The sequence below is a fragment of the Akebia trifoliata genome, chromosome 5, assembly GCF_017979445.1.
Source record: "Akebia trifoliata isolate Shusen 1 chromosome 5, ASM1797944v1, whole genome shotgun sequence".
NCBI classification, from domain to species: domain Eukaryota; kingdom Viridiplantae; phylum Streptophyta; class Magnoliopsida; order Ranunculales; family Lardizabalaceae; genus Akebia; species Akebia trifoliata.
The window spans coordinates 11,558,187-11,582,536 of record NC_141379.1 but is presented as its reverse complement, the minus strand read 5'-3'; the positions used below and the strand labels follow the sequence as shown (position 1 = coordinate 11,582,536).

The 24,350-nt window shown below is 36.3% G+C and overlaps 1 protein-coding gene across 2 annotated transcripts; it reads right to left on the bottom strand.

The window, feature by feature from the left end:
• Nucleotides 1-4,833, bottom strand: LOC147401477 (protein DETOXIFICATION 46, chloroplastic-like). 2 transcript variants are annotated; one of them, XR_015178535.1, is made up of 4 exons: nt 2,143-4,833; nt 1,160-1,603; nt 744-806; nt 1-652 (listed from the first exon to the last, which is right to left on the bottom strand). XR_015178535.1 is itself a non-coding variant. In XM_086442793.1 (4 exons), exons 1-4 carry the CDS (start codon nt 2,206-2,208, stop codon nt 551-553), a joined length of 303 nt encoding a protein of 100 aa, XP_086298919.1. In that variant the 5' UTR covers nt 2,209-4,832; the 3' UTR covers nt 3-550. The 2 variants fall into 2 exon arrangements, 1 of the variants encoding a protein (XP_086298919.1); XM_086442793.1 differs by having other exon boundaries at nt 3-652; nt 1,160-1,231; nt 2,143-4,832.
• Between the last annotated feature and the right edge of the window lie 19,517 nt (nt 4,834-24,350).

Genomic DNA, 24,350 nt, shown 5'->3' with positions numbered 1-24,350 from the left:
CCACACTTGAATCTTCGTTTTAGGTAAATTTCCGTGTTATATTACAATGACAAAGCCTTATTCCAAAGATTAGGGGTCAGTTAAACAAATTCTCCATTCCACTCTGTCCAAAGCCTTTGGTTATTAACCAATAATAATATCAATCAAGAAACAATTTTACATCAATTAATTATAGGCATGAATACAAGAGAAGTTGATGGTACAATTAACATCTGAGTACCCATAACAATAATACAGTAATATTTCACTAATCCCTTCTACCCTCTTTGGAAGGATTCCAAGAATAATGACCATATAAGTACAAGTTGCAAGCGTTAATGCCCCCATGAGTGGGTTCTGCTCGGCATCACCTGCGCCAACAGCCAGCATTTCACATTACCATGTAATTGATGACTGCTAGAAAACAAATTCTTCTGCTGCCACATTTGCCAAAACCAATTCAACCAAGATTCAATCAAATGATTCGAACTAGGTCTCAACAACCCCGTATACCATTAATGGTTTGGGGCAACACTCTTATCAATATCCGAAGGTATAAATAAGGGTATCCCTATGCAGCGTTCAGCTTCCCCAATTGACATTCGCTGAAATCTTCGGAGTAAAGTAAGCCATGAGGAGACGTAAGATGCCTTAGAGCGAGGGAAAAACGAGCCTAAAAGAAGCACCTTTGATTCAGTTTGTGTTCAAATAGAAAACTATACTTTTCATGTATGAGATAATGAGATATCAGGCAAAAAATTTACCCATTGAAATCCCGCGAGGGCCCACCAGCAGCTTGGTAAACCACACCCTCTACTGCTAACCAGCTGGTAAGAGAGAATTAGAAGAAAATTATTAATACATTGCTGAAGATCAAAATCAAACTCAGGGATATCGTTTTTGGGCAATGAAGTTAAATATTTCTAAATCGTCAATATTTCAGTCAAGATCGTTTTTCACCTGAACGAAACATTGCTTCAAAACGAAACTTTAAACCTTGGTGGTAGTTCATGAATTCAAGGAATTAACTACCATAAATACTAGCTAAAATCATATATGATGATCATCTTAGATTCAGTTAGATAAATGAAGCTCGAAGTATATAAGAGTTCTTGCAGATTTGATGGGCAATTTAGAGTTTTTTCCATACTATGGGAAGCTTGGAGAACAGATCTAATACCAACACTAGAAGGCCACCCAAAGAAAAACATCCGCTCATTGACAGACTTAGAAACCTAAGATCCCGGCCAGCCTGCACAAATAAACAATGTCTTAGAGCAACTTGAATTTTAGAGGAAATGAATGTTATCATCCCCAATTAGCAAAGTTGCATGCTAATCTCCAACAACATTTAATGCACAGCATCCATATTACGGCTGAGATGGGAGGAAAAAACACAGGTTTCTAGGGATCACTACACGTTTCCAAGAGATTAATTTTTAGAGAAACCCTTTCCTTACTAAGATACTTGTCTGCCATATTGAATAGAACAGATTCTTGTCAAAGGTTCCTGCTTGAGAGGGGCTAGGCACTGTAAGTACTTGCTTGCCACTGGATTGAGTGCTCTGGAAGAAGAATATGGGCACAATTATCAAAACCTCACAAACATCTTGGACCCATTGACCTGACAATCGATATAGCATAGCAGTCATTTATACAAGAAGTGTGTGTATTATGTGGATGGTGAAAATGGGTGTTACATCATATATCCTCTACTATCATATATCATCTACTCTTCCTCCTCTTACCTTACAATTCCTTTGTTCATGATTGTATTGGACATGGGCCAATAAAATAAAACCCCAATAAAATCTACTACACAGTGACCCCAAACTGAATTCAGATCACCACATTGGTCATTCAAATCACTGGATCATTTGACACGTATCCATCCTACTCAGTGGTTGCACAAATTTCATAATAAAGCAAAATATTTAACAAGTAAAACATGACTTGGGGAGCTCATCAAATACCAAACAGCCACCCAATAACATGACCCACCCCCAATTTCGAATGTCCAATCAAAAAGAGATAAATTGTATCTTTGATGAAATAAAGACATTTACTCATAAAGTTGTATTCACATCTCCAACTTTACTCAGTCACCATAAATGTAGGTATATGCACATTCATAAAAATGGTAAACTCATGGGAGCATCTCACCTGAAGCCTTGAAGCATTATACATTGGTATTGTGAAAGTTATGCTTACAGGTCCAGCTTCTTTCATTATATTTGCTGTATTTAGTGGAACATAAGACCAACAATTTGAAAGGGAAGATCGAACTAAACTTCAATTTAAAAATAACAGAAAAAGAGCAAATTCAAAAAATGTCAGATAAATTGCTTACTAGAACATAACCAGAAAATAAAATGTCATACCATGTGATTCATGCGAAAATGTAAGCTTTGTCCTTCTGTTTAATAATAATATGTACCTTTCTTACCAAAAGTCCAAACAAAAATAAAATAAAAATTCCAAACATGAACACACACTAGCATACACACATAAAAACTAGATTTTCTCTTACATGGGCTAAATGACAGCTTGGCCAAACCTCAAAATGCTTCATACCAAACATGAAAAACAGGACAGAAACTTCGAAAATCTGTCATAGAAGGCGAAGCATAGAAAAGATCCCGACTTATGTTCTGAGTGAACTCCACAACCTCATAGTTGGTTTGTAATCCATCAAACCAACTTAGCTACGGGTCTAAGGCCTGAATTAGCCAAATAATTTCACAATGCCAATGCATGTTGGACCCATCTTTATGAATCCAAATCCATGAACAATTCACACTCCAGCTGTTCTAATGGAGAATCCAAATGAAGAAAAATATAGCTATATATATTTATGTGTGTGTGTGTTTAATGGGTTACATCAACCAATTAAAAGAGATTTATACAAAAAAAATCACATTTTATTTGATATGTAAGTGAGTTGTACGCCTTGCCTGAGGTGCAGCTCAGGTGTGCGCCTCCCTCCGCCTTGATAAACCTACCATGCCTTACCTATACTAAGGCGTTGTTGTTGCGCCTCACCTTGATAACACTAAAAAAATTATAAACTGGTACGATGGCCTTATAAATCGAAGCAAAATCTTATCTTATTATCCTTCTCCCTATGATTTCACAAAGAGAAACAAGAAAGAGTAATTAATTCCCTTTCTCAATGGAAAAGAGTTTTCTCAATCCCTCTCCTTCCACCTTCCCTTCTCTCTTTCCTACTATCACTCCCCCCTCCATCCCTGACCTTTGCACCTACCCTCTTGTTTCAACAACTGGACCATAATTTGGGGAATTTTTAGATGATCTAAGAGGAATTTTGGGAATTTTAGTGAAATATACTATGTTTCCATTGTCACAAAATGATCCTTCTCCAATCATTTAACAGACTTTATTTTATTCCGATTTTCTAGATCAATCTAAACTAAAACCCTCATCCAAAATTCTTACTTGACAAGGGTTTTATCACTCCAAACAAGAATCAAAACAAATTTAACACAACTAAATATAAAATTTCTTAAAATCAAGTTATCTACAATAATTGAGCTTAAATCGACAATCAAAATCATGAACATGAAGAAACATAAATCCAAATGCAACACTATATTTAGAAGCATCAATGAACCATAACCAACAAAAACCAAAAACACCAACAATGACAATGACGATGATCAAACGAAACTAAATTGGGGGGACCCAAAACACCATATTCTAGGTCAATCTAAACTAAAACCCCCATCCAAAATTCTTAGTTTACAAGGGTTTCATCACTCCAAACAAGAATGAAAACAAATTTAACACAAATAAATATAAAATTCACTCAAAATTCCTTGAAATCAAGTTATCAACCAGAATTGAGCTTAAATTGACAATCAAAATCATGAACACGAAGAAACATAAATCCAAATACAATATCATATCTAGAAGCATCAACCCTAACCAACAAAAATCGAAACACCAACAACAACATTGATGATAATCAAACAAAATTAACTTGTGGGAGACCCAAATCAGAAGATTAAATTCTAGAAACCCAAAATTAAACAAGAGAGACCCATTAAAATTCCTTAAAATCAAGTTATCTACCATAACTGAACTTAAATTGATAATCAAAATCATGAAAATTAAGAAACATAAATCCAAATCCAACAGCCACAACACCCACACCAAAAGGTTAAACTCTAAAAATTCTCAATGAAACAAAAAGAAAAAAAAAAGGGAGAGAAACCCATTTCGAGAAAATGGTGGGTTACTTTTTATACCTGTACAGCGGGTTGAGGGTTGGGTGACGGGTTCTTCAGGATTTGAAACATCATCTCTCTCTGCAGAAACATTTGTTGTTGGTGTTGTTGTTGATTAGGTCGCCATTAAAGAAGGGTATTTGGTACAGTTTCTGCTTCTACTTTCGAAGCTTTTGGAAAGAAAGATTAGCATTGGTTTGAAGCTGATCATTGGGCTGTTTAGCATTCCATGAGATACATAACTCGAAGAAGTTTTAAATGTCTGCAACATCGATGACCCTAGGGTTTCTTCATCTCCTTCGTAAAGCATCTCTAGTTTTCTGAAATTTGATTTGTTTACTTGGGTGTAACTAGTAATAGTTGGCCTGCCAATATAATGTTTTCTTGGAAATTTTGAAATTGATGAGGACAAATTTGGAAAGAAAAATTTGTTCTCTTCCCTTCCCTCCTCGTCACTCCGATTTTGGGGGGAACAAAATTTTACCATTTTTCCTTTCCCTTCCCTCCATTTTTCTTCTCTTCCCTCCTCACTTAACAATCCAAACAGGAAAAAGGAAGAGAAAATTGCAATTTTTCTCTTCCCTTCCCTCCGCTTCCCTCAATCCAAACACAGCGTTAGAGACTGACATGGTTTCAAGTTTCAACTCTCGCGATTTCATTTTCACCTCGTCTCGTTCATGGGAGACCGAGTTGTCTCGGACGAGTCATTGTAGAACTTGATTATGTTAAAAATCAAATTATAGAATTGTTTTTTAGAATCTAGAATCTCGTTTAACCATGGTTTAAAACTCGATTTCATGTCTCATCTCATCCGTGTCAGATACCAAGGAGTCTTGGATGAGTTTTCTGATACGTTTCAGGCATTTCATTAGAAAATGAGAAAAATAAATAAGGGGTTTTAAATTTCATCTGAAAAATTGACTAGTTTGTCTGTCTCGTCCATGATTGATACCTTGACAACTTGGACGATATGTCTCGATCTCAAATGAGTTTTGAAACCATGCTTTTAACATCACTATTTTTAAAAGAGTCATGCTATTAGCGCCCACCAAATATGTTCTCCATGTGTAGACACCCCATTTTTGCATCCGCCTGATTAATCAATTCGTCAACCCGATCGCAAGGATTCCCAATGATGGATGTGTATTCCATTGCTTTACTTTGTTACCAGATTTGTTTCAGAAATCCAGATGAGGTATCTCGAATTGACAAAACCTTAGAAACCACGCTACGCTAGGAAAATACGACCCCAGAAACCTAGAAATCATCATCTTGCAGACCAAAAAGAAGCTTCATGATAAAAATCACTAAAAATTGACCAAATTACCAAAATACCCCTAACATCAAAACAACCCTAGAGCCTACGTTACGCTTAGGAAAACTCTCTCGAACACATAAAATAACAAATCGGAACCAAATAGATCATTTCATCAATTTTAACAGAATTTGACAAAATTACGAAAATGCCCCTCATAAAGTTCACAATCATTTCACATAAAAATTTTCATAAAGGATACAAACCAACATTTCCATTGAATTTCTTACGAAAAACTGATTCTAAAACATCCTAGAACATCAAAAAACTGACTTAAAACGTGAAAAGTCCTCTCCGGGGGTAAAATGGTAATTTCACAATTTTCATGATAAAAAATTCCGAAATTAATGAATAAAATATGAAATAATTAAATTTAAAATTAATGAAATTAATTTAAAATTTTGAACCTAAAAAATCGATCAATCGGGCTCTCAGGCAAAATTGTTGAGGGTTCGTGAGATATTTCTTTAAGGACCCCTCCATTTGGGGGTCCAAAGAATTAAAAATATTTTAGAGGAGGGGTTCTCCAAAAATCAAAAGTAAATCAAGCAAGACTAAGGTCAAGGTATTAAAGTCAATCAAGTGAGACTGAAGTCAAAATTAAAGTCAATTAAGCAAGACTGAAGTCAAAATATTAAAAGTCAATCAATTAAGACTAAAGTCAAAACATTAAAAGTCAATCAAATAAGACCAAAAGTCATAATAGAATTCTAATTAAATAATAACTCTATCTAATAGAGTTCTAACTTAAAAACAATTCTACCTAAAACAATTTTAATTAAAACACAATTCTACCTAAAACAATTTTAATTAAAACACAATTCTATCTAAAATAAGTCTAACTAAAACACAACTCTAATTAAAAGATCTCTAATTAAACACTAACTCTATCCAAATCAACCCCTAAAAACATCTATAAATAGAGGTGTTCACACCCTATTTTCGTATCAAATCATAAACCCTAAGAGAAGTAGGTCTAGAAGCTCCCCTAGCCCCCCATAAACCCTAGTTTTGGAGCCCCAACTCCTTAGCTAATATCCCTCCTTCAATTTTAGTCTAGAAAACACCCAAAAGCCTTCTAAAAACACCCCCAAATCCTCAACGAACTTGAAGAGTTTAGATTCAAAAACAAGGAGATACCTTGCCTCGGAGATCCAAAGTCAAATCCGGAAACAGAACGAAGCGAGGGAGCACGGTACAAGGAGCTCTTTTTGTCAGATCTGAGATAATAAAGTCCTTGCATCGGAAAGGTAATTTTTTTTTATTTATTTTTATCTAGGTTTTAGCCAATGTAATTTACTTGGGAATTTAGTAGAGATCGGCTTTGGCCGGGCGGGATTGGTGTCTGACACCTTCCAATCCCGTAACATGATCCCCGAATTCAGTTTTCTTGGTTTTAGATTAGTTTTTATCCGTTTAGAGTCATTGATCGGTTCCTAAACCGTAATAACTAGGTGGCGACTCCCAAACCTCAAGGGTCAAAAGCGAATCCGCGCACCAAGCGGATCGAGGGCGCTTTCAGTGGCGACTCCGCTGGGGACTATTGAGGATCAAACTTGAAAAACCCCAAGTATGGGAGCATTGCCAAGATGACCTAGTTTTTTTTTATTATTTAGTTGGATTTATTTTATTTATTTTTTCTGTTTATTTATTTTTTTTTGTCTTGATTGTAGATGCTTTTGGGTATTGCATTATTTTTTTTTTCAATTAAGGATCACTTTTTGATGACCCATAAATAATGAAAGATTCAAATTGATGGAATGATGAAGGTTGGACAGAAATATTAAAACATTTTTAGAGAATATTCTAGTGAGAATTAAGTCTAAAAGCCTTTAATAAAACATAGATCTCGTCGAGTAGATTAATTTAGAATCTGAGTTCACTCAATTTCGTTATCGGAAGCCTTAGATATCACCGATGCAAGTTCAATCTGTAAATCTGGAATTATTTCTGAATGAAAGTTGGGATAGCAACGTTAAAATTTTTTTACAGAATATTCTAGTGAGAATTAAGTCTGGGAACCTCTTAATAAAATGTAGATCTCATCGATTAGATTAATTTAGAACTTGAGTTCACTCAATTTCGTTATCAGAAGCGTTAGATATCATCGATGCAAGTTCAATATGTAAATCTGGAATTATTTCTGAATGAAAGTTGGGACAGCAATGTTAAAACTTTTTTATAGAACATTCTAGTGAGAATTAAATCTGGGAATCTCTTAATAAAACGTAAATCTCATCGAGTAGATTAATTTAGAACTTGAGTTCACTCAATTTCGTTATCGAAAGCCTTAGATATCATCGATGCAAGTTCAATATGTAAATCTGGAATTTTTTCTGAATGAAAGTTGGGACAACAACGTTAAAACGTTTTTACAGAACATTCTGGTGAGAACTAAGTCTGGACACCTATTACTAAAATGTAGATCTCATCGAGTAGATTAATTTAGAACTTGAGTTCACTCGATTTCGTTATCGAGAGCCTTAGATATCATCGATGCAAGTTCAGATTATATTTTCCTAATTCACAGAAAATCTGAATTTATCTAATGTTGGCACAATTAATGTTCTTGAGAGTGAGCTCATCTCAATCATTGTCATTCTATCATCAATGTAACACCTATTGGAATCTCGATTTATTTTGGATCACCTAAAAGTGATCATTGATTGGACTTTAAAAATTATAAAAATTGTGCCTATTGCGATGATTAGATCTAATTAATTATTATAGGCCCTTATTTATTAATTGATTTGCTAATTGATGAATGCTAGAGATGTGCACGTTTAAAGCTTGAATTAAACCATATGAGTATGTTCCTGATCGATGTTTGCTTGCACTTGTATGATTTAATATCCTCTCTTGATTGGCTTGATTGGGCCATGGGACCATTTGTTTGAAAAGGCCCCGGGCACACCCCACCTTACTTTGCACACACCACATGCACGTTTACCGCTTTACTCACTTACACGTCCCATTTAGCCAATGTGGCACTAGTGCGTGGCCCGGTCCCTTCGGAGATGCGACGTCATTCATGAAACCCACAACTCCAGTCACGTACCTTAGGGTATATCGAACTGGGGCATCAACACCGTCTGATCAGGTGATTCTGAGAGACATATTGATGCACCCATGCTGGGGTGACCTGAGCCTTTATCCTATTGTAAGCCACACAGTCACATGTCCCGATTGCCAACGTAGTACTAGTACGTGGTCGGTCCCCTCGTGGGATGCTAAACCATTTATGAAAGCTACAACTCTTGACTCGTACCCGTAGGTATAAAAGGTAATCTAAGTATATCAATTGCACTTCTTGGTCAAAACCGGTGCCTAAGCAAGATCTTGCCCCGCTGTACCCTACTGTACGAGGGGGATAGACTATGTCTATTCCAGACGAGACGTATTTAAGTGGGCCCTTGCTCAGCATTGTGCGCCACCTCTCAACTGGAGATCAAACTGACTGTTTTTGGCTTTAGAGAAGTGAATTGAGGTTTTAGATTATCACCTATACGGTATATCAAACCAAGTCACCACGTATCGAAAGGTATATAGGTGTGCTTGGGCAAGAGTGGCTAGATAAAAATGCATTGCACGTAGTAAGCCTAGAGTCTAGAAACCTTCCCAGTAGGTCACGACTCGAACTTATCGTGGGTGTTCCCGGGTTGTTTATTGAATGAATGCATGTGATTGATGAATGCATGTGAATGATGAAATCCGAGTGCATAATTGATCTCAAGGATAAAAATGTTGCTTTTGAAAAGTAAAATGGGTGCACCGATCCAATAAAAAAAATCCATTCTTTTACAATAATGACCCAGTCTATCCCGATCCAACAATCATGATGGACCGGGCCAGTTAAATGGAAATCGAATTTTCAAAGAAGAAAAAGAAAGAATTTTCTAGGACAAAATGTTTTCCAAAAGAAGTGTTTTCCAGAAAAAGTGTTATTCTCTAGAAAAAATGTTTTCTAGAAATATTTTTCAAGAGAAAATGTTTTCCAAATAAAAATTATTTTTCAAAGAAGAAAATGTTTTCCAAAAGAAAAGAAAATGAAGGAAAAATGATTTACAAAAGATATATATTTGCATGAAAAATTATTGAAATATGTTTGAAGTTATTATTCAATGAAAACATTATTTGTCAATATTTTTCTTCTGAATAATCATTAAATGGATGAACTTTTTAATGGATTGGTGCACAAAATTCAATAAAATCTCAAGGTTCATTTAAAATGTTATCAAGGGGGTGACACTGAAATTGGTTAAATTCACCTTCAAAGAGGTTTAAGGGTTATCATTGTATCTAAGCTCAATCGTCCATCGTCAAGATAAGGTTGTAAATCCGGTTAGTTAGAATAAACGTCAATATCAAGTCAACAGTCAGAAATGACCTCAAAATTTCTCAACATCATCCAGTTATTCTTTGAAAATCATAATGCTTCAATCTTACCGGTTGTAAGCAATGTCTCAGTTCTCATCAGGCCCGTTTTGGGTAGTCTTGAGTTTTCATGAGTCATTTGGGTTAGCTCGAGTCCTTTTTTCTAGTAAGATCATGTCTTCCTTAGATTGAGTCTACTCTTTCTTATTGAGTCAAGTTAGTTCGTCGAGTTTATAGAGGTGTTTATCGTCCCTTCTGAATTTGATTGGATAAAGGAAATTTTTGAATACCTCGAGTGCATTAACGAATTAACTACTGATCTGGCTTCAAGGATAGATTTTTCTCCTGAACAAGAAGATAAGAGTCGGGCTCAAGAGAGTAAAGGTCATTGACCTCGGAACATAATTAAATTCCTAAAGAGATTCAAATAGAAACCATCTTATCTCTAGAGGAACACAAGGGGATAATGAATTTTCTCAAAAATTTCAAAAGACTTGTTCGTGTGATCATATGAGGGTATGTTAGGTACAAGCTTGAGTCTTGTTCGACATGGACTAGATACTCGTCTATATCGATGGAATCAAAGAAGATTTTATAAAATGTATCAGCACTATCCTTACTACATCTTGAGTTGCAAATCACATATTATCAGTCGATATGAGGATACCTTCTAAACTGATCTCTGATAATGGGTCGTACTTCAAAGCATAAGTCATTATTCTGTGTACAAAGTTCAAAATCCGGCATCGCAGATCATCACTCTACCTTCCTCAGATTAATGGAGCAGTTGAAGCAGTTTGTAAGAGTTTCAAGATAATCATCAAGAAAATGTTTTAATCACACTGGGATTAGTTATAAAAATTACCATTCACACTAGGGGCACATTATACTTCAATGCAGTCCTCTATTGAAGATATTCCCTACTCTCTAGTATATGATATGGAAGTAGTTTTGCTAGTTAAATTGGAAATCCTGTATTTCAAGGTCTTGATGGAAAGTCAGTTGTCAGAAGCAGACTGAGTTCGCCAACGGTATGAAAAGTTAAATTTGATCGAAGAAAACGAGTTAAAGTCCTATACCATGTGCAAGTTTATCTAAGAAGAGTCACCCGTGCATTTGACAAAAAGGTCAAAGCTCATCATTTACAAGTCAAGGATTTAACTGTTAGACTTCAAAGAAAATTGAACACTCCTCCTCGACTATAGGAGAAAGTCTGAACCTAATTGGAGAAATTCATTCATTAAGGAAATATTGTCTGGAAAAGTCGTCAGACTTCAAGATCATGATAGAAGTGAACTACCAGAGTCAACTAACCTTGATCGAATTAAATGGTACTACATTTAAGGAGGCCATCTTTGGTCGAATCAATTTTCCTACTACCCAGTTCATTATCTCCTTTCTCAGCCCTTTGCAGCCTTTTAAAAAAAATGATGCCCTTTTCTTTCTCAGCCCTATCACCTAACCTAGGGGAGGGAATTTCGAACTACGTTTTGGTCTGATCCCAAAATTTTGGGGTACGTAGGCAACCTGAGAAGTCACTTCAGGCCCGACCACATCAAAATAAAAAAAAAATCTATTTCCCCACACAAAAAATCAGAAAATCAAAGAAAATTCAAAAGAAAAAGAAATTCAAAGTGGGAAAGAAAATTTAAAGAAAAAGAAATAACTTAAAAGGAAATGCCACACAAGGGGCATTTGGGTTTTTGAGCCTCAAAATCCTTTTCTTTTTATACCCAGTCCTAAGCTTACCCATGAAAGTCCTCCTAAGTACCGTGCGAGAAGTCAAGGAAGATAGCAAAGCATGATTAGACAGCAACTCCAGAAGTTCAGAAGAGAAGAAGAAGATAAAAAATGATGAAGCCTGCTAAGTTGAAAACCCAAAAAGGGCGACTTAGGCAAAAATTAAGGCAAGCTCGCAAGGTTGAAAATCTGAAAGGACAACTTTGGCAACAATCAGAGCAAAGAAAAAAAAGAGCTCGTTAGATCGAAAACCTGAAAAGGCGATCTAGGCAAAAGCTAGAGAAGCTCGCTAGATTGAAAACTTGAAAAGGCGATCTAGGCAAAAGTTAGAGCAATAAAGAAAAATAGAAGAAAATCCCAAGCTGAGAGCGGTCCGAACTGAAACATCAGAAGTCCGAATAATCAAGTTCAATACTTAGCTTAAACCAGGTATAGACTCAGAAGCCACAAGTATCTTGTCTACGATCGATCTGAAAATGTCTACTCCCCCAAGTGAACCAAGGGAGATAAGGGTAAATTCTATGATGAATTTCGAAAGGAAATAATTTTGTACTCTTGAGCTTGACTCAAAATCTTTAATAAAATTAATCAAAATTAAAAGTTGAGTCTTTATTGCGCTTGTGGTAATCACTTATTTCAAACCTTCATACAAGGGGCATTTTCTTTTTTCTTTCCCCCTTACACTAGGGGCATTTTTATATTGCACGATGTGTTCAATTATTTTCAAGGCCATGTTCATTGTCAAACTAGGGGCATTTTGTCTTCGAGCAATGTTAATCCTATAAAAATAATAGGAACCCCAAACTTAAGATTACCCTCTTGATAACCGTTTTTTCGAAAAACTTTTGAGGTTCAAAAGAAATAAAAACTCATGTTTTAAATTCATAAAACTTTTTGATACATCCTTGAGGTTCAAACAAAAGCATTTTGGATCTCACATAGGAGATATGGCATTCTTTCTTTCTCCAGATTCTTTTTCAGATCCAATCATTCTTGGAATCGATCATTCCTCTTCTAGATTCATTATCTTCCAGATTTATTCGTTCTCTGGTTCGTTCTAATCAGATTTCTCCAAAATTCATTCATTCCTCTGCCAGTTTTGCTCAGTTTCCGCCAAGGGCTATCTTGGATTTTGCTCAGTTTCCGCCAAGGGTTATCTTGGATTTTGCTCAGTCTCCGCCAAGGGTTATCTTGGATTTTTCTCAGATGCCGCCAAGGGTTATCTTGGATTTTGCTCAGTCTCCGCCAAGGGTTATCTTGGATTTTGCTCAGTTGCCGCCAAGGGTTATCTTGGATTTTGCTCAGTTTCCGCCAAGGGTTATCTTGGATTTTGCTCAGTTACCGCCAAGGGTTATCTTGGATTTTGCTCAGTCTCCGCCAAGGGTTATCTTGGATTTTGCTCAGTTGCCGCCAAGGGTTATCTTGGAACTATGCTCAGATACCGCCGAGGGTTTTCTCGGAACTATGCTCAGATACCGTCGAGGGTTTTCTCAGAACTATGCTCAGTTACCGCCAAAGGTTATCTTGGATTTTGCTCAGTCTCTGCCAAGGGTTATCTTGGATTTTGCTCAGTCTCCGCCAAGGGTTATCTTGGATTTTGCTCAGTCTCTGCCAAGGGTTATCTTGGATTATGCTCAGATACCGCCGAGGGTTTTCTCGGAACTATGCTCAGTTACCGCCGAGGGTTTTCTCGGAACTATGCTCAGATACCGCCGAGGGTTTTCTCGGAACTATGCTCAGATACCGCCGAGGGTTTTCTCGGAACTATGCTCAGATACCGTCGAGGGTTTTCTCAGAACTATGCTCAGTTACCGCCGAGGGTTTTCTTGGAACTATGCTTAGATACCGCCGAGGGTTTTCTCGGAACTATGCTCAGTTACCGCCGAGAGTTTTCTCGGAACTATGCTCAGATACCGCCGAGGGTTTTCTCGGAACTATGCTCAGATACCGCCGAGGGTTTTCTCGGAACTATGCTCAGGAACTATGTTCAGATTATATTCAAATTATGCTCAGTTTATATTCAAATTATGCTCAGTTTATACTCAGATTATGCTAAATTTATGCTCAGGTTTTACTCAGTTTCACACAGTGCACACACTTGCACATTTGCATTTTTTAGTCAGGGAGAATTCTCTAAAATTCAAGGATCTGACACCGTCAGTGAGAGTTTGCGCTCAAGGACCTGACAACATTTTGATTCGGGGAGAGCTTTATTCTCAAGGATCCGAACACCTTGACAAATTGCTAAATCAGGCTGCAAAATGAACTGTCACTAGCTTTGGCATTCGGATATCGCACTAATCTACTAAGATAGATTTGCTATCTAGTTTGCTTCAACCCTCTGCCAAAGAGGGGCATCTGTAAACACCCCATTTTTGCATCCGCCTGATTAATCAATTCGTCAATTCGATCGCAAGGATTCCCAATGATGGATGTGTATTCCATTGCTTTACTTTGTTACCAGATTTGTTTCAGAAATCCAGATGAGGTATCTCGAATTGACAAAACCTTAGAAACCACGCTACGCTAGGAAAATACGACCCCAGAAACCTAGAAATCATCATCTTGCAGACCAAAAAGAAGCTTCATGATAAAAATCACTAAAAAATTGACCAAATTACCAAAATACCCCTAACATCAAAACAACCCTAGAGCCTACGTTACGCTTAGGAAAACTCTCTCGAATACATAAAATAACAAATCGGAACCAAATAGATCATTTCACCAATTTTAACAGAATTTGACAAAATTACGAAAATGCCCCTCATAAAGTTCACAATCATTTCACATAAAAATTTTCATAAAGGATACAAACCAACATTTCCATTGAATTCCTTACGAAAAACTGATTCTAAAACATCCTAGAACATTAAAAAACTGACTTAAAATGTGAAAAGTCCTCTCCGGGGGCAAAACGGTAATTTCACAATTTTCATGATAAAAAATTCTGAAATTAATGAATAAAATATGAAATAATTAAATTTAAAATTAATGAAATTAATTTAAAATTTTGAACCTAAAAAATCGATCAATCGGGCTCTCAGGCAAAATTGTTGAGGGTTCGTGAGATATTTCTTTAAGGACCCCTCCATTTGGGGGTCCAAAGAATTAAAAATATTTTAGAGGAGGGGTTCTCCAAAAATCAAAAGTAAATCAAGCAAGACTAAGGTCAAGGTATTAAAGTCAATCAAGTGAGACTGAAGTCAAAATTAAAGTCAATTAAGCAAGACTGAAGTCAAAATATTAAAAGTCAATCAATTAAGACTAAAGTCAAAACATTAAAAGTCAATCAAATAAGACCAAAAGTCATAATAGAATTCTAATTAAATAATAACTCTATCTAATAGAGTTCTAACTTAAAAACAATTCTACCTAAAACAATTTTAATTAAAACACAATTCTACCTAAAACAATTTTAATTAAAACACAATTCTATCTAAAATAAGTCTAACTAAAACACAACTCTAATTAAAAGATCTCTAATTAAACACTAACTCTATCCAAATCAACCCCTAAAAACATCTATAAATAGAGGTGCTCACACCCTATTTTCGTATCAAATCATAAACCCTAAGAGAAGTAGGTCTAGAAGCTCCCCTAGCCCCCCATAAACCCTAGTTTTGGAGCCCCAACTCCTTAGTTAATATCCCTCCTTCAATTTTAGTCTAGAAAACACCCAAAAGCCTTCTAAAAACACCCCCAAATCCTCAACGAACTTGAAGAGTTTAGATTCAAAAACAAGGAGATACCTTGTCTCGGAGATCCAAAGTCAAATCCGGAAACAGAACGAAGCGAGGGAGCACGGTACAAGGAGCTCTTTTTGTCAGATCTGAGGGAATAAAGTCCTTGCATCGGAAAGGTAAATTTTTTTTTTTTTTTTATCTAGGTTTTAGCAACGTAATTTACTTGGGAATTTAGTAGAGATCGGCTTTGGCCGGGCGGGATTGGTGCCTGACACCTTCCAATCCCGTAACATGATCCCCGAATTCAGTTTTCTTGATTTTAGATTAGTTTTTATCCGTTTAGAGTCATTGATCGGTTCCTAGACCGTAATAACTAGGTGGCGACTCCCAAACCTCAAGGGTCAAAAGCGAATCCGCGCACCAAGCGGATCGAGGGCGCTTTCACCATGCCGACTTTTTTTTTTAATCATAAAATAGGAAGTTTCATTTTTTCCCTTCTCCATACACCCACTATCATCTTCATCTATGGATTGAAAAATTCAAACCATCTTTTCTATCCATTCTCTTCTTCTTCTCCACTATCTACCTCTCTCTCTCCCTCGATCTTCTTGTTATTCTTCTCACCTTCATCTCTGTAGACATGTGATTTCGTCATTAAGGCGACCACATCTACAATGGTTTGGAGTCGCCACCAATAATTTTTGTAAGTGGGTGTGAATGGTCACCCGATGTACATTTTCTGAAAAAGTGACATTTTGGCGTTTAGTGACTCTCGATGGATAAGGTACGGATCAAATCTTTGAGATACGGGGTAAGCGACTCGTTTGGAGAAAAGGGAAGGTGTTAGGCACCCTTTTCTCCCCACTAAATAGTGAAAACCTCAACTCAACTCGGTCCTTTTTTATTTAAAAAGATGTGAAAAAAATGTGTCACGTGGGTGCATTTGTACCCTAGATAGGGGTTCATTTTCGGCTTGATCATAGGGTCATTCCATTGATGGAAATGACCCTTATAGACCTTTAGCCTTGGGGTCCATTTATCATAAAAAATAAAATGAAGGGGGGAGGGGTGATAGAAGAGGGAAGATGAGAGGGTGTAAAAGAGAGAGGGGGGGATTGCCTTGAACCCACCTTGTATCTTCTTTCTTCTTTCTTCTTCTTGATTCCTTAATATTTTATGAAAATACAATTCTTGTATGGTTGAAGGAGTAGAGAAGAGATGATGAGAGAAATGAGTGGAGTATAATAAAAAAAATTTGTGAGACTTGGGGGAGAGAATTGGTAGTATATTTTTTTTTGTAAGAGTGGGAGGGGAGAATTTTTGTAGTGAAAGTTGGGGCATTTTTGGGAAGAGGATGAGGGTATTTATAGATGTTGAGGAGTTATTTTAGGGATATAGTGGGGTGAAGTGAAAAAAATGATAGAATGGTTATAAGTTTGAGAGAGAAGTGGGTGTAATTTAGATGCGATTGGAGGATATTCACGGAAGGGGGTTAAATAGGTGAGTTTTGACCCAAATGGTTTGGATCCTACCCAACCCATTTGGGTAGAGTGTTTGGTGAGGTGAGTTTAAGATGGTGGTTGAGATTAAATGGTATTTGGTTTAAGAGAATGGAGGATTTAAAGAAGTGGTTGATGATATTTTGGGAGGGTGAGGTAGTTGATGCCATGTGTCAAAGTGATTGGAAATGAAGGATTGAGATAGGTTAATGGGAGAGGTTGGGTGTTTGACTTGAGAGGATGGTATAGGTTTAGGTTGTAGATGTAGATTTTGTAGGGAATGATGAGGGTAGATTAGGGGAGGTATAGGTTAGGGGTGTGGGTTGATGTGTTTGATTTGAGAGAAAGGTGATGGGTTGATGTGTGGGTAGATGCGGTTTCCAGAGAATTAATGGGGTAGGTGGTTGGATGAGGGAGGTGCGCTGGGGTGATGACCTGTGTCATCTTTTGATGATAAAAGAGTGATTGGTTGATGTGGGGTTGTGTTTATGGGTTTGGGTTGGTGGGGGTTGGATAATGAATTGGATATGGTTAATGATTTGTGGGCTTTGTAGTGTTGGGCTTGGGTTTTAGAAATGGTTTTGGGTTTTAAGGATTAGTTGAGGGTTATTTTGGAATGGATTTTGAGGGTATAAGTTGGTTTTAGATTTTAGGTGATGTGGGATTGAATTTAGGTTAGGGGTAAGGTGAGAAATCGATTTAGGAAAGTATTAAGGGTTTGTGGGCCTTAGGTGGGCCTATGGTTTTTACGGATTCGGAGGCGGAGCGGTGGTAGTAGAGAAGGGGTAGGCATCCCAAGTCTCACATTTTTAATTTTTTAATTTTTTTAGATTTTTGCAATCATTAGTTCGATCAAAAATGCCACGTGTTGGCGAATCGGGCTTTTTAGGCCCGGTGGTGAAATTTATCAAAAATTTGGCGTTTTTTATTTTGGAAGCGGAGCGGTGAATATTGGGAAAGCGTAAGGTAGGCCGAGTCCTTTTTGTGGGCCTCCTAAACCATTGAGAGGTCTTAGGGGCCTCGGTTTGGTAAAAATGTCACTTTTCAATGACTTGGGCCCTTAAGGCCCGTTGGCCCATTTATTTGGAAAATCGATATTTTTGGGTCCTTTCGAGAAGTGGCCCATTCAAATTGAGGTGTCTACAATCTCCTTTTGAGTTTGTAAGAGGTTAAATCAGTGGATATTAGGTTTTAAGACTTTTTTTTCTTTCAAAATCTTTTTTTTTATTTTTCTTTTACTTTTTTACATTTAATCATCAAAGACGATGGAAAAAATCACTATTAAAACCTTCTAAAACAATGATTTTGAATCCAAGAAGTTGGAGTTTTTTTACAATTTTATTCGGTAGATTCAGATCGAACTTATTTTAGCGAATTCAATGAGTACCTACCATACATAACTTCCTACCAAACATTATAAAATCATTTCATTGGAAACCTACCAAAATACTGTAAAACGAGTTATGTTCTTTGATAGATGTTATTTAGTAAGTTTAGTATGTACCTACCGAATTTTGTGGCGCCCTGCCAAACGCTAACACAAATCCCAAGGCCACCTCGAAATTCAGACATGGCTCCCCCCTATTTATGTTAGTGTTCCACGGAACTCGAAAGCATCGAAATCTAATATACCACAAATTCTGACTATATAAAAGGTAATACGAAAATAATAGCGGAAGATTGAAAATATCTAACACGGGAGTATGTCAAAGTGCGGAAGTTTACAATTTATAGGATTAAAAAAAACCTTTTACTCTAACGTAAATCTAATTACTCAACCCAAAAACTATATACATCTCTTGGACGAACAGACTCCTAGTGGATGTAGTCTCAATGCTCACCGGATAACGGACCCTGATTGTCGGTGTGACCCACTAGATGATCCCCACTCGACGGCTCTATGGCTATTTCTCCGACTGCAACTTCTGAAGCAAAAAAAAAAAAATGGAAATAATTGGTGAGTAATGATGGTTACCAAGTAAGTTCACAACCAATTTCTACTAATAACCTCTCCTAAACATGATCGAGTAAGCATGCTGAACAGTTTAACATATGCAAAGTTTTACAAGAGAAAAATACGATTAACCAATACATATAGCCAGGGATGAGTAGCTAAATAGTTTAAAAGTTCACATCACATCAATCATCAATACTCATTATACATTTTCAATTTTATACAAATCCAAATAACAACATTGGAACAGTAGACATGCTTTTCAGTTTATAACTCAAAATAAAACAGCAGGTACATAATACATAATGGTGAAGTAGTGGAATTTGAGAGTTGGGATTCACGACTGGATCGCTCCCAGTCAGGACATAATATTACAACATAAATCTGGTTTTGAGTTCCTGATTTTGTAGCCGGTCGCTGCTCTTACCACACTGGTGACCATTTATCCAGCTCAGGCGGGCCATTTGACGTGACCGTAAATAATAGGTATCTTTTTGATGTGTCAAAATGTTCGACTACTACTAGATTGTTAGTGATCACTGACTAATCATCTTCGTCTATGCATATCAGGTGTGCATGTGATTCCCAAAATAAACACTTTAATCGTATACGAGCACCTTTACAATATACATTCACTGGTAAAGATAGAAGGGAATGAACCTGTATTCCAATTGTGACTTCACTCCCATACGCGTCCCATACCACATATGAGCTTGGTGGTCCCTACCGTACATCTTAGGATAGTACACTACTCCGGATGATATGATGCACTATCCCTTCAAGCATTCACAGACTCTTTAACAGTTCACAAAATAGCTACGTATATATATCATTTTTATTTAAAAACAAAAGAGAAATTAACATAACATGGTTAAGAGTGGATATCCAGTTTCCTACCATGTAACTGTGGCCACCCAGCTTAAAATAAACAACAGTACTCGGAGCCTCTGCACTAATATAAATTTAAATAAACATGCAACCCTTTCATTTATCCCTTGATATCCCTTCATCAACTTACACACAACATATAACGTAAAATGCAAACATCACATCTCGGTGTGATTCTGACATTTTATCGATTCATTCCTTTTCCATTCTACCGTATTTTTACTTCTCAATTTTTCAAACAAAATATTTATTTTTCAAGCTTGCAAATACACTTTGATCATTCAATCGAAAAACTATCCAATTTTTGTTAAAACGGGGTCCCAATAAGTATGCGAAGGCAAACTATCAAAATTAAAAAATCGGTGAAAATTTGGCTAAGTGTAGGAAAATTGATTTTTCAAAGTTGTCGAAATTAAAAATGAATTTTTGTAAATGAAAGTCCTTGACAACATGAGAAGGACCATGTAATTTTATAACCTAATTCAAAGTAATGTGAAAGATATCACGCGAATACTTGAAACATTCCCGTCGTAATGAAATTTTATTTTTTTTTCTGCTTCGTTTGAAGGAGTTATGGGGGGTTTAAGTAGTCGTTTTGGCATGCTAAGCGCATGAAGAATCCAAAAAAAATATCAGAAAAAATTTTCGGGCAACTTTTGATTTTCAAGGTGGCAACGTGACTAGAGCACAGTGGCACTGTGACTGTTCACGGTGGAACCGTCAGAACATTGAAAACTTTAAATTTTTCCATTTTTTTCTTCGTTTCTTCGAGTTTTTCACTCATTCTCGATTCTAATAACCCACCCATGAATCCAATAATTAAATCACGATAAAATACATCAAATACATTAGTTCTAACATGAATTTGAAGCAACTACAATAATGTTCTATCATTTTTTAAACACAAAATAAGTTTCGAAACATCCCTAAATGTAATTTTTCAAAATCTACGGTTATTAATAAAAATTGAGAGTCCCTTATACTAGTGGTTGTTGGACACGATAAGCTAGCTAGGAAATCAAGGATTAACGGTCCGGAAATTTGAATTTGGTAGAACTTGAATGCCAAACGAATCGTTTTGGTTGTGAAACCCTCAATGAAGGTGTTTTTCCTCCTCTTACGACGATGGACAATCCTTTTTCTAAATGAGTGAGTCTCTAAGTGGGTAGAATCAAAATTTCTTTGCTGATTTTTGGTGGGAATCCAAGAGAATGAAAAAGAAAATGGAGGTTGGATGGGATGAGTACATGGAGCTCGACAATGCCGACGACTTTGCCTTCTTCGTCGAGGTTCAACTCAGACTCGCTTGCAATAGATCTTGATGGGAAGGGTTAAAACCCTAGGTTTGGAAGAATGACTGGATTAAGTTTTTTAGAAAAAATAGAAAGAAATGAAATAAAAGAAAGTTATCTTTTTTTAAAATAAGGTTTGGGGGCATTTTTGACATTTTCTACTTTTTTCTATTTTCGATGAAATCCTGACCATTCAAACTCGAAAAATGACAAAAGAATATTTTATTTCGAATAATTTCTCGTTGTGGACCTAATGGTGTCATTTAATTTTTTTTTTATTCTCGCTCTAATGAAAATTTACTATTTTTGGTCTCATTCAACATGAAATTCGAGGATTTTATATAACTTTTTCATCTGAACTTGAATTCGAACTTACTTATAGGATAAAGTATATTTTTCAATCTCTTAAAATCCAACGGCGGAGTTGGTTTTTGTTAAAAATGATTGAAACAATATACGAGTATTTTTCTCTAATTTCCTTCTTTGGCATTTTCCTCGAAATATCACCCTTTGGCTTCTTCGAAGTACGAGTTGGAAATTCGAGATATTACAATTTTGCTAAAATAAGTTCGGTCTGAACTTACTGAACAGAATTGTAAAAAAAAACTTTGGGTTATTTGATTCGAAATCTTTATTTTTGAATATTTCAATAGTAATTTTTTCATCTTTTTTATGATTAAATGCAAAAAAGAGTAATAAAATATAATTTTGAAAGAAAAAAAACTCTAAAACCTAATCTCCATTGATTCAACATCTCACAAAACTCAAAATGATATAAATATGAAGGGAATAAGAGAGAGAATGAAGATGATGAGGAGAAGAAGAAATGGGTTTTTTGTTCAATGGGCTGTGGAGAAGATAATGGGTGTAAAAAGTAGTTCGATGAGGGTATTAATGGAAAGTAAGTAGGTGAGGAGCGCGTATTTGGTAGGTGCGAGTAGCACGACTCTTTCTGAAAATGAAATTAACAATTAAAAAATCCAAATCTTTTTTAGTTATATTTGTTTTGGAAACTTGATTTTAAATCACACATCCATTTTTTTCAATGATAGATTAAAAGTATAAGAATGTTATCAATTCCCTACTTGTTACTATGGCAATTGGTTAACCAAAAAAACATCTTGGTGGATTGCTCAATGTGGCATGGAAAAACAATATTATATGAAAAAAGACAATTTGGATAGTTGTTTCTCTACTTGAAGAAAGAAAAAAAAGATACTTTCTCACAAGGGAAAGCCATCAAAAAGGGAGCGGACCCTCTATAATTCAAATATTAATTTTTTTTGTAGTTCCTGAAGTGCAATTAGATGATTAAGAAAGTTCCACATGGCAATGATATCAAATTGTTGTTTTGTTTTAGAAACCTAGTTTGGAAAGGAAAAATATTCAATTATAGATAACCCTATAATATTGAAATTTTTGGTATAAGCACGTTATAAACCTTGCTTTAGCAAAATCAATAAATCCAATAAAAAAGTCTTTGTGTTTGTAAACCCTATATCTTCATAGAACGACCATTATCATTGGAAAGACATAAATAGAAAATAAGATTAAAGGAATAGATTTCCCTTATTTATTTTTTCTTCTTATGTGTTGGATGGCTTGAACCCATGACCCAAGAGTTATTTATGCATGTTCAGTCACTTGACGCAAAAATCACAATAAGTGAACTTTGTGCAAGAAACGCTAGAAACATCCTTTGTGTTCGTTTTGTTTTTCTCCTTTTTTTTATTATAAAAAAATCTTTAGAGAAATATAAACTCAAGTGATACACATGGGGAGATTTACAGTGGGGGAACTTTCCCCCGCAAGATTTTTAAAAAATTGAAGGGGCTACTGAGAATTTTTTATATATTTTGAAATTGCCCCACAATTTTGACTTTTGTCAAAAAAGTAACAAAACAGTTATTGAATCATCAATTTTCAAAATGATCGAATTAACCCTAGTAGAAAATGTCTAACCCTCGTTATCACTAATATTATTCGATGGCATTGTCGTTTAAGTCGCCCTGTGGATATGGATTTTCAATATTTTAAAACATCCTTCCACTTTGGGGTGTTTTGGAGTCGCCACCATTCAAATTGGTAAAAGGGTGTGAATGGTCACCTGATGTCACATTTTTCCGAAAATCATACATTTTGTATGTTTGATGACTCTCGTTGGATAATGCATGTTTGGTCCAACCTTGATTCAAGGTAAGGGGGTCAATTTATGGAGTAGGGAAGGTGTTAGGCACCCTACTCCATCCATCATAGGTGGTAACCTCGGATTCGGTCATTTTTTAAAATAAAGGAAAATAAAATAAAAAATGATTTGATGTGTGCCCTAAAGTGTGAGGGGCTTTCGATGTCGGTTCAAATCATTAAGGGCACCCTTATGAAGAAGGGGCCCTTTGGTAATTTAAACCATAGTGGTGTGTGCAAGTGTGTAGGAAATGGGGGGTGAGTAGAGGAGGGGAGATGGAGGGAGGTGTTCTTCTGATCAAACCCACATTGTTCCTTCTTTGTCTTCCTTTGACTTTGTTTGATGAATCTTCTTTTTTCTTTTCTTGATTTGTTTGAGAAAATGTTGAGAGTTGTGAGTTGGGAGATGAGTTGAGAGTTGGGTGTTGAGAAGAGAGTAGAGTAGAGAGTTGTAATTTTTGGAGGATTTTTTATCAAATTTTCATTAATTGTGGTGAGGGGAGAATGGAGGGATTTTTATAGAGGTTGGGAGGTTATTTTAAGGGTATAATGGGGTGAATGAAGAGAGTAATGGATAATGGCATGGGTTTGAGAAGAGAGGGGTATGAAATTTAAGATGAAAATAAGGGTAATTTTGTAATGAGGGAAATGAGTTGTGTTTTAACCCAAATGGTTTGGATCCATTTGGGTAGAGTGTTTGGTGGGGTGAGATGAGTAATGGTTGATGGGAGGAATGGGGGGTGTAAGAGAGTTGTTTGGAGAAGGAGTGTTGAGATGGTTGAAGAGGTAAGGTGTTTGATTTGGGGGGATAGGTAGTGATTGGTTTGATTTGCATAGGATTGAAGGGATGATGACATTGTGGCGAATGGAGAGATGAAGAGATTGGTTGCTTGGTGATGGTAGTTGGTTGATTAGAGAGAAGGGTATGGGGGGTGATGGTGGGAGGTATGGTTGAGGTGATTTTGTGAGAGTGTTTTAAGGGAAAGTAATGGATAGATAGGGGTTGTGATGTGGGTGGTTGATAGTGTTAGAGAATGGGGAATAGGTTAGGGTATGTAGGGTATGGGTTATGATGTTGGTGGTTGATGATGAGAGGATGGGGAATAGGTTAGGTTAGGGTAGGTGAAAGCGCCCTCGATCCGCAGGGTGTGCGGATCCGCTTTTGACCCTTGAGGTTTGGGAGTCGCCACCTAGT

What these genes read in the sequence shown, in the direction of transcription:
- LOC147401477 (XM_086442793.1), bottom strand. Translation starts at nt 2,208, where the DNA reads ATGAAAGAAGCTGGACCTGTAAGCATAACTTTCACAATACCAATGTAT. An exon ending in TGGGTGGCCTTCTAGTGTTG is followed by an intron (nt 807 to 1,159) that starts GTATTAGATCTG and finishes CTCTCTTACCAG; the next exon opens with CTGGTTAGCAGTAGAGGGTG. An exon ending in CCCTCGCGGGATTTCAATGG is followed by an intron (nt 653 to 743) that starts GTAAATTTTTTG and finishes TGCTTCTTTTAG; the next exon opens with GCTCGTTTTTCCCTCGCTCT.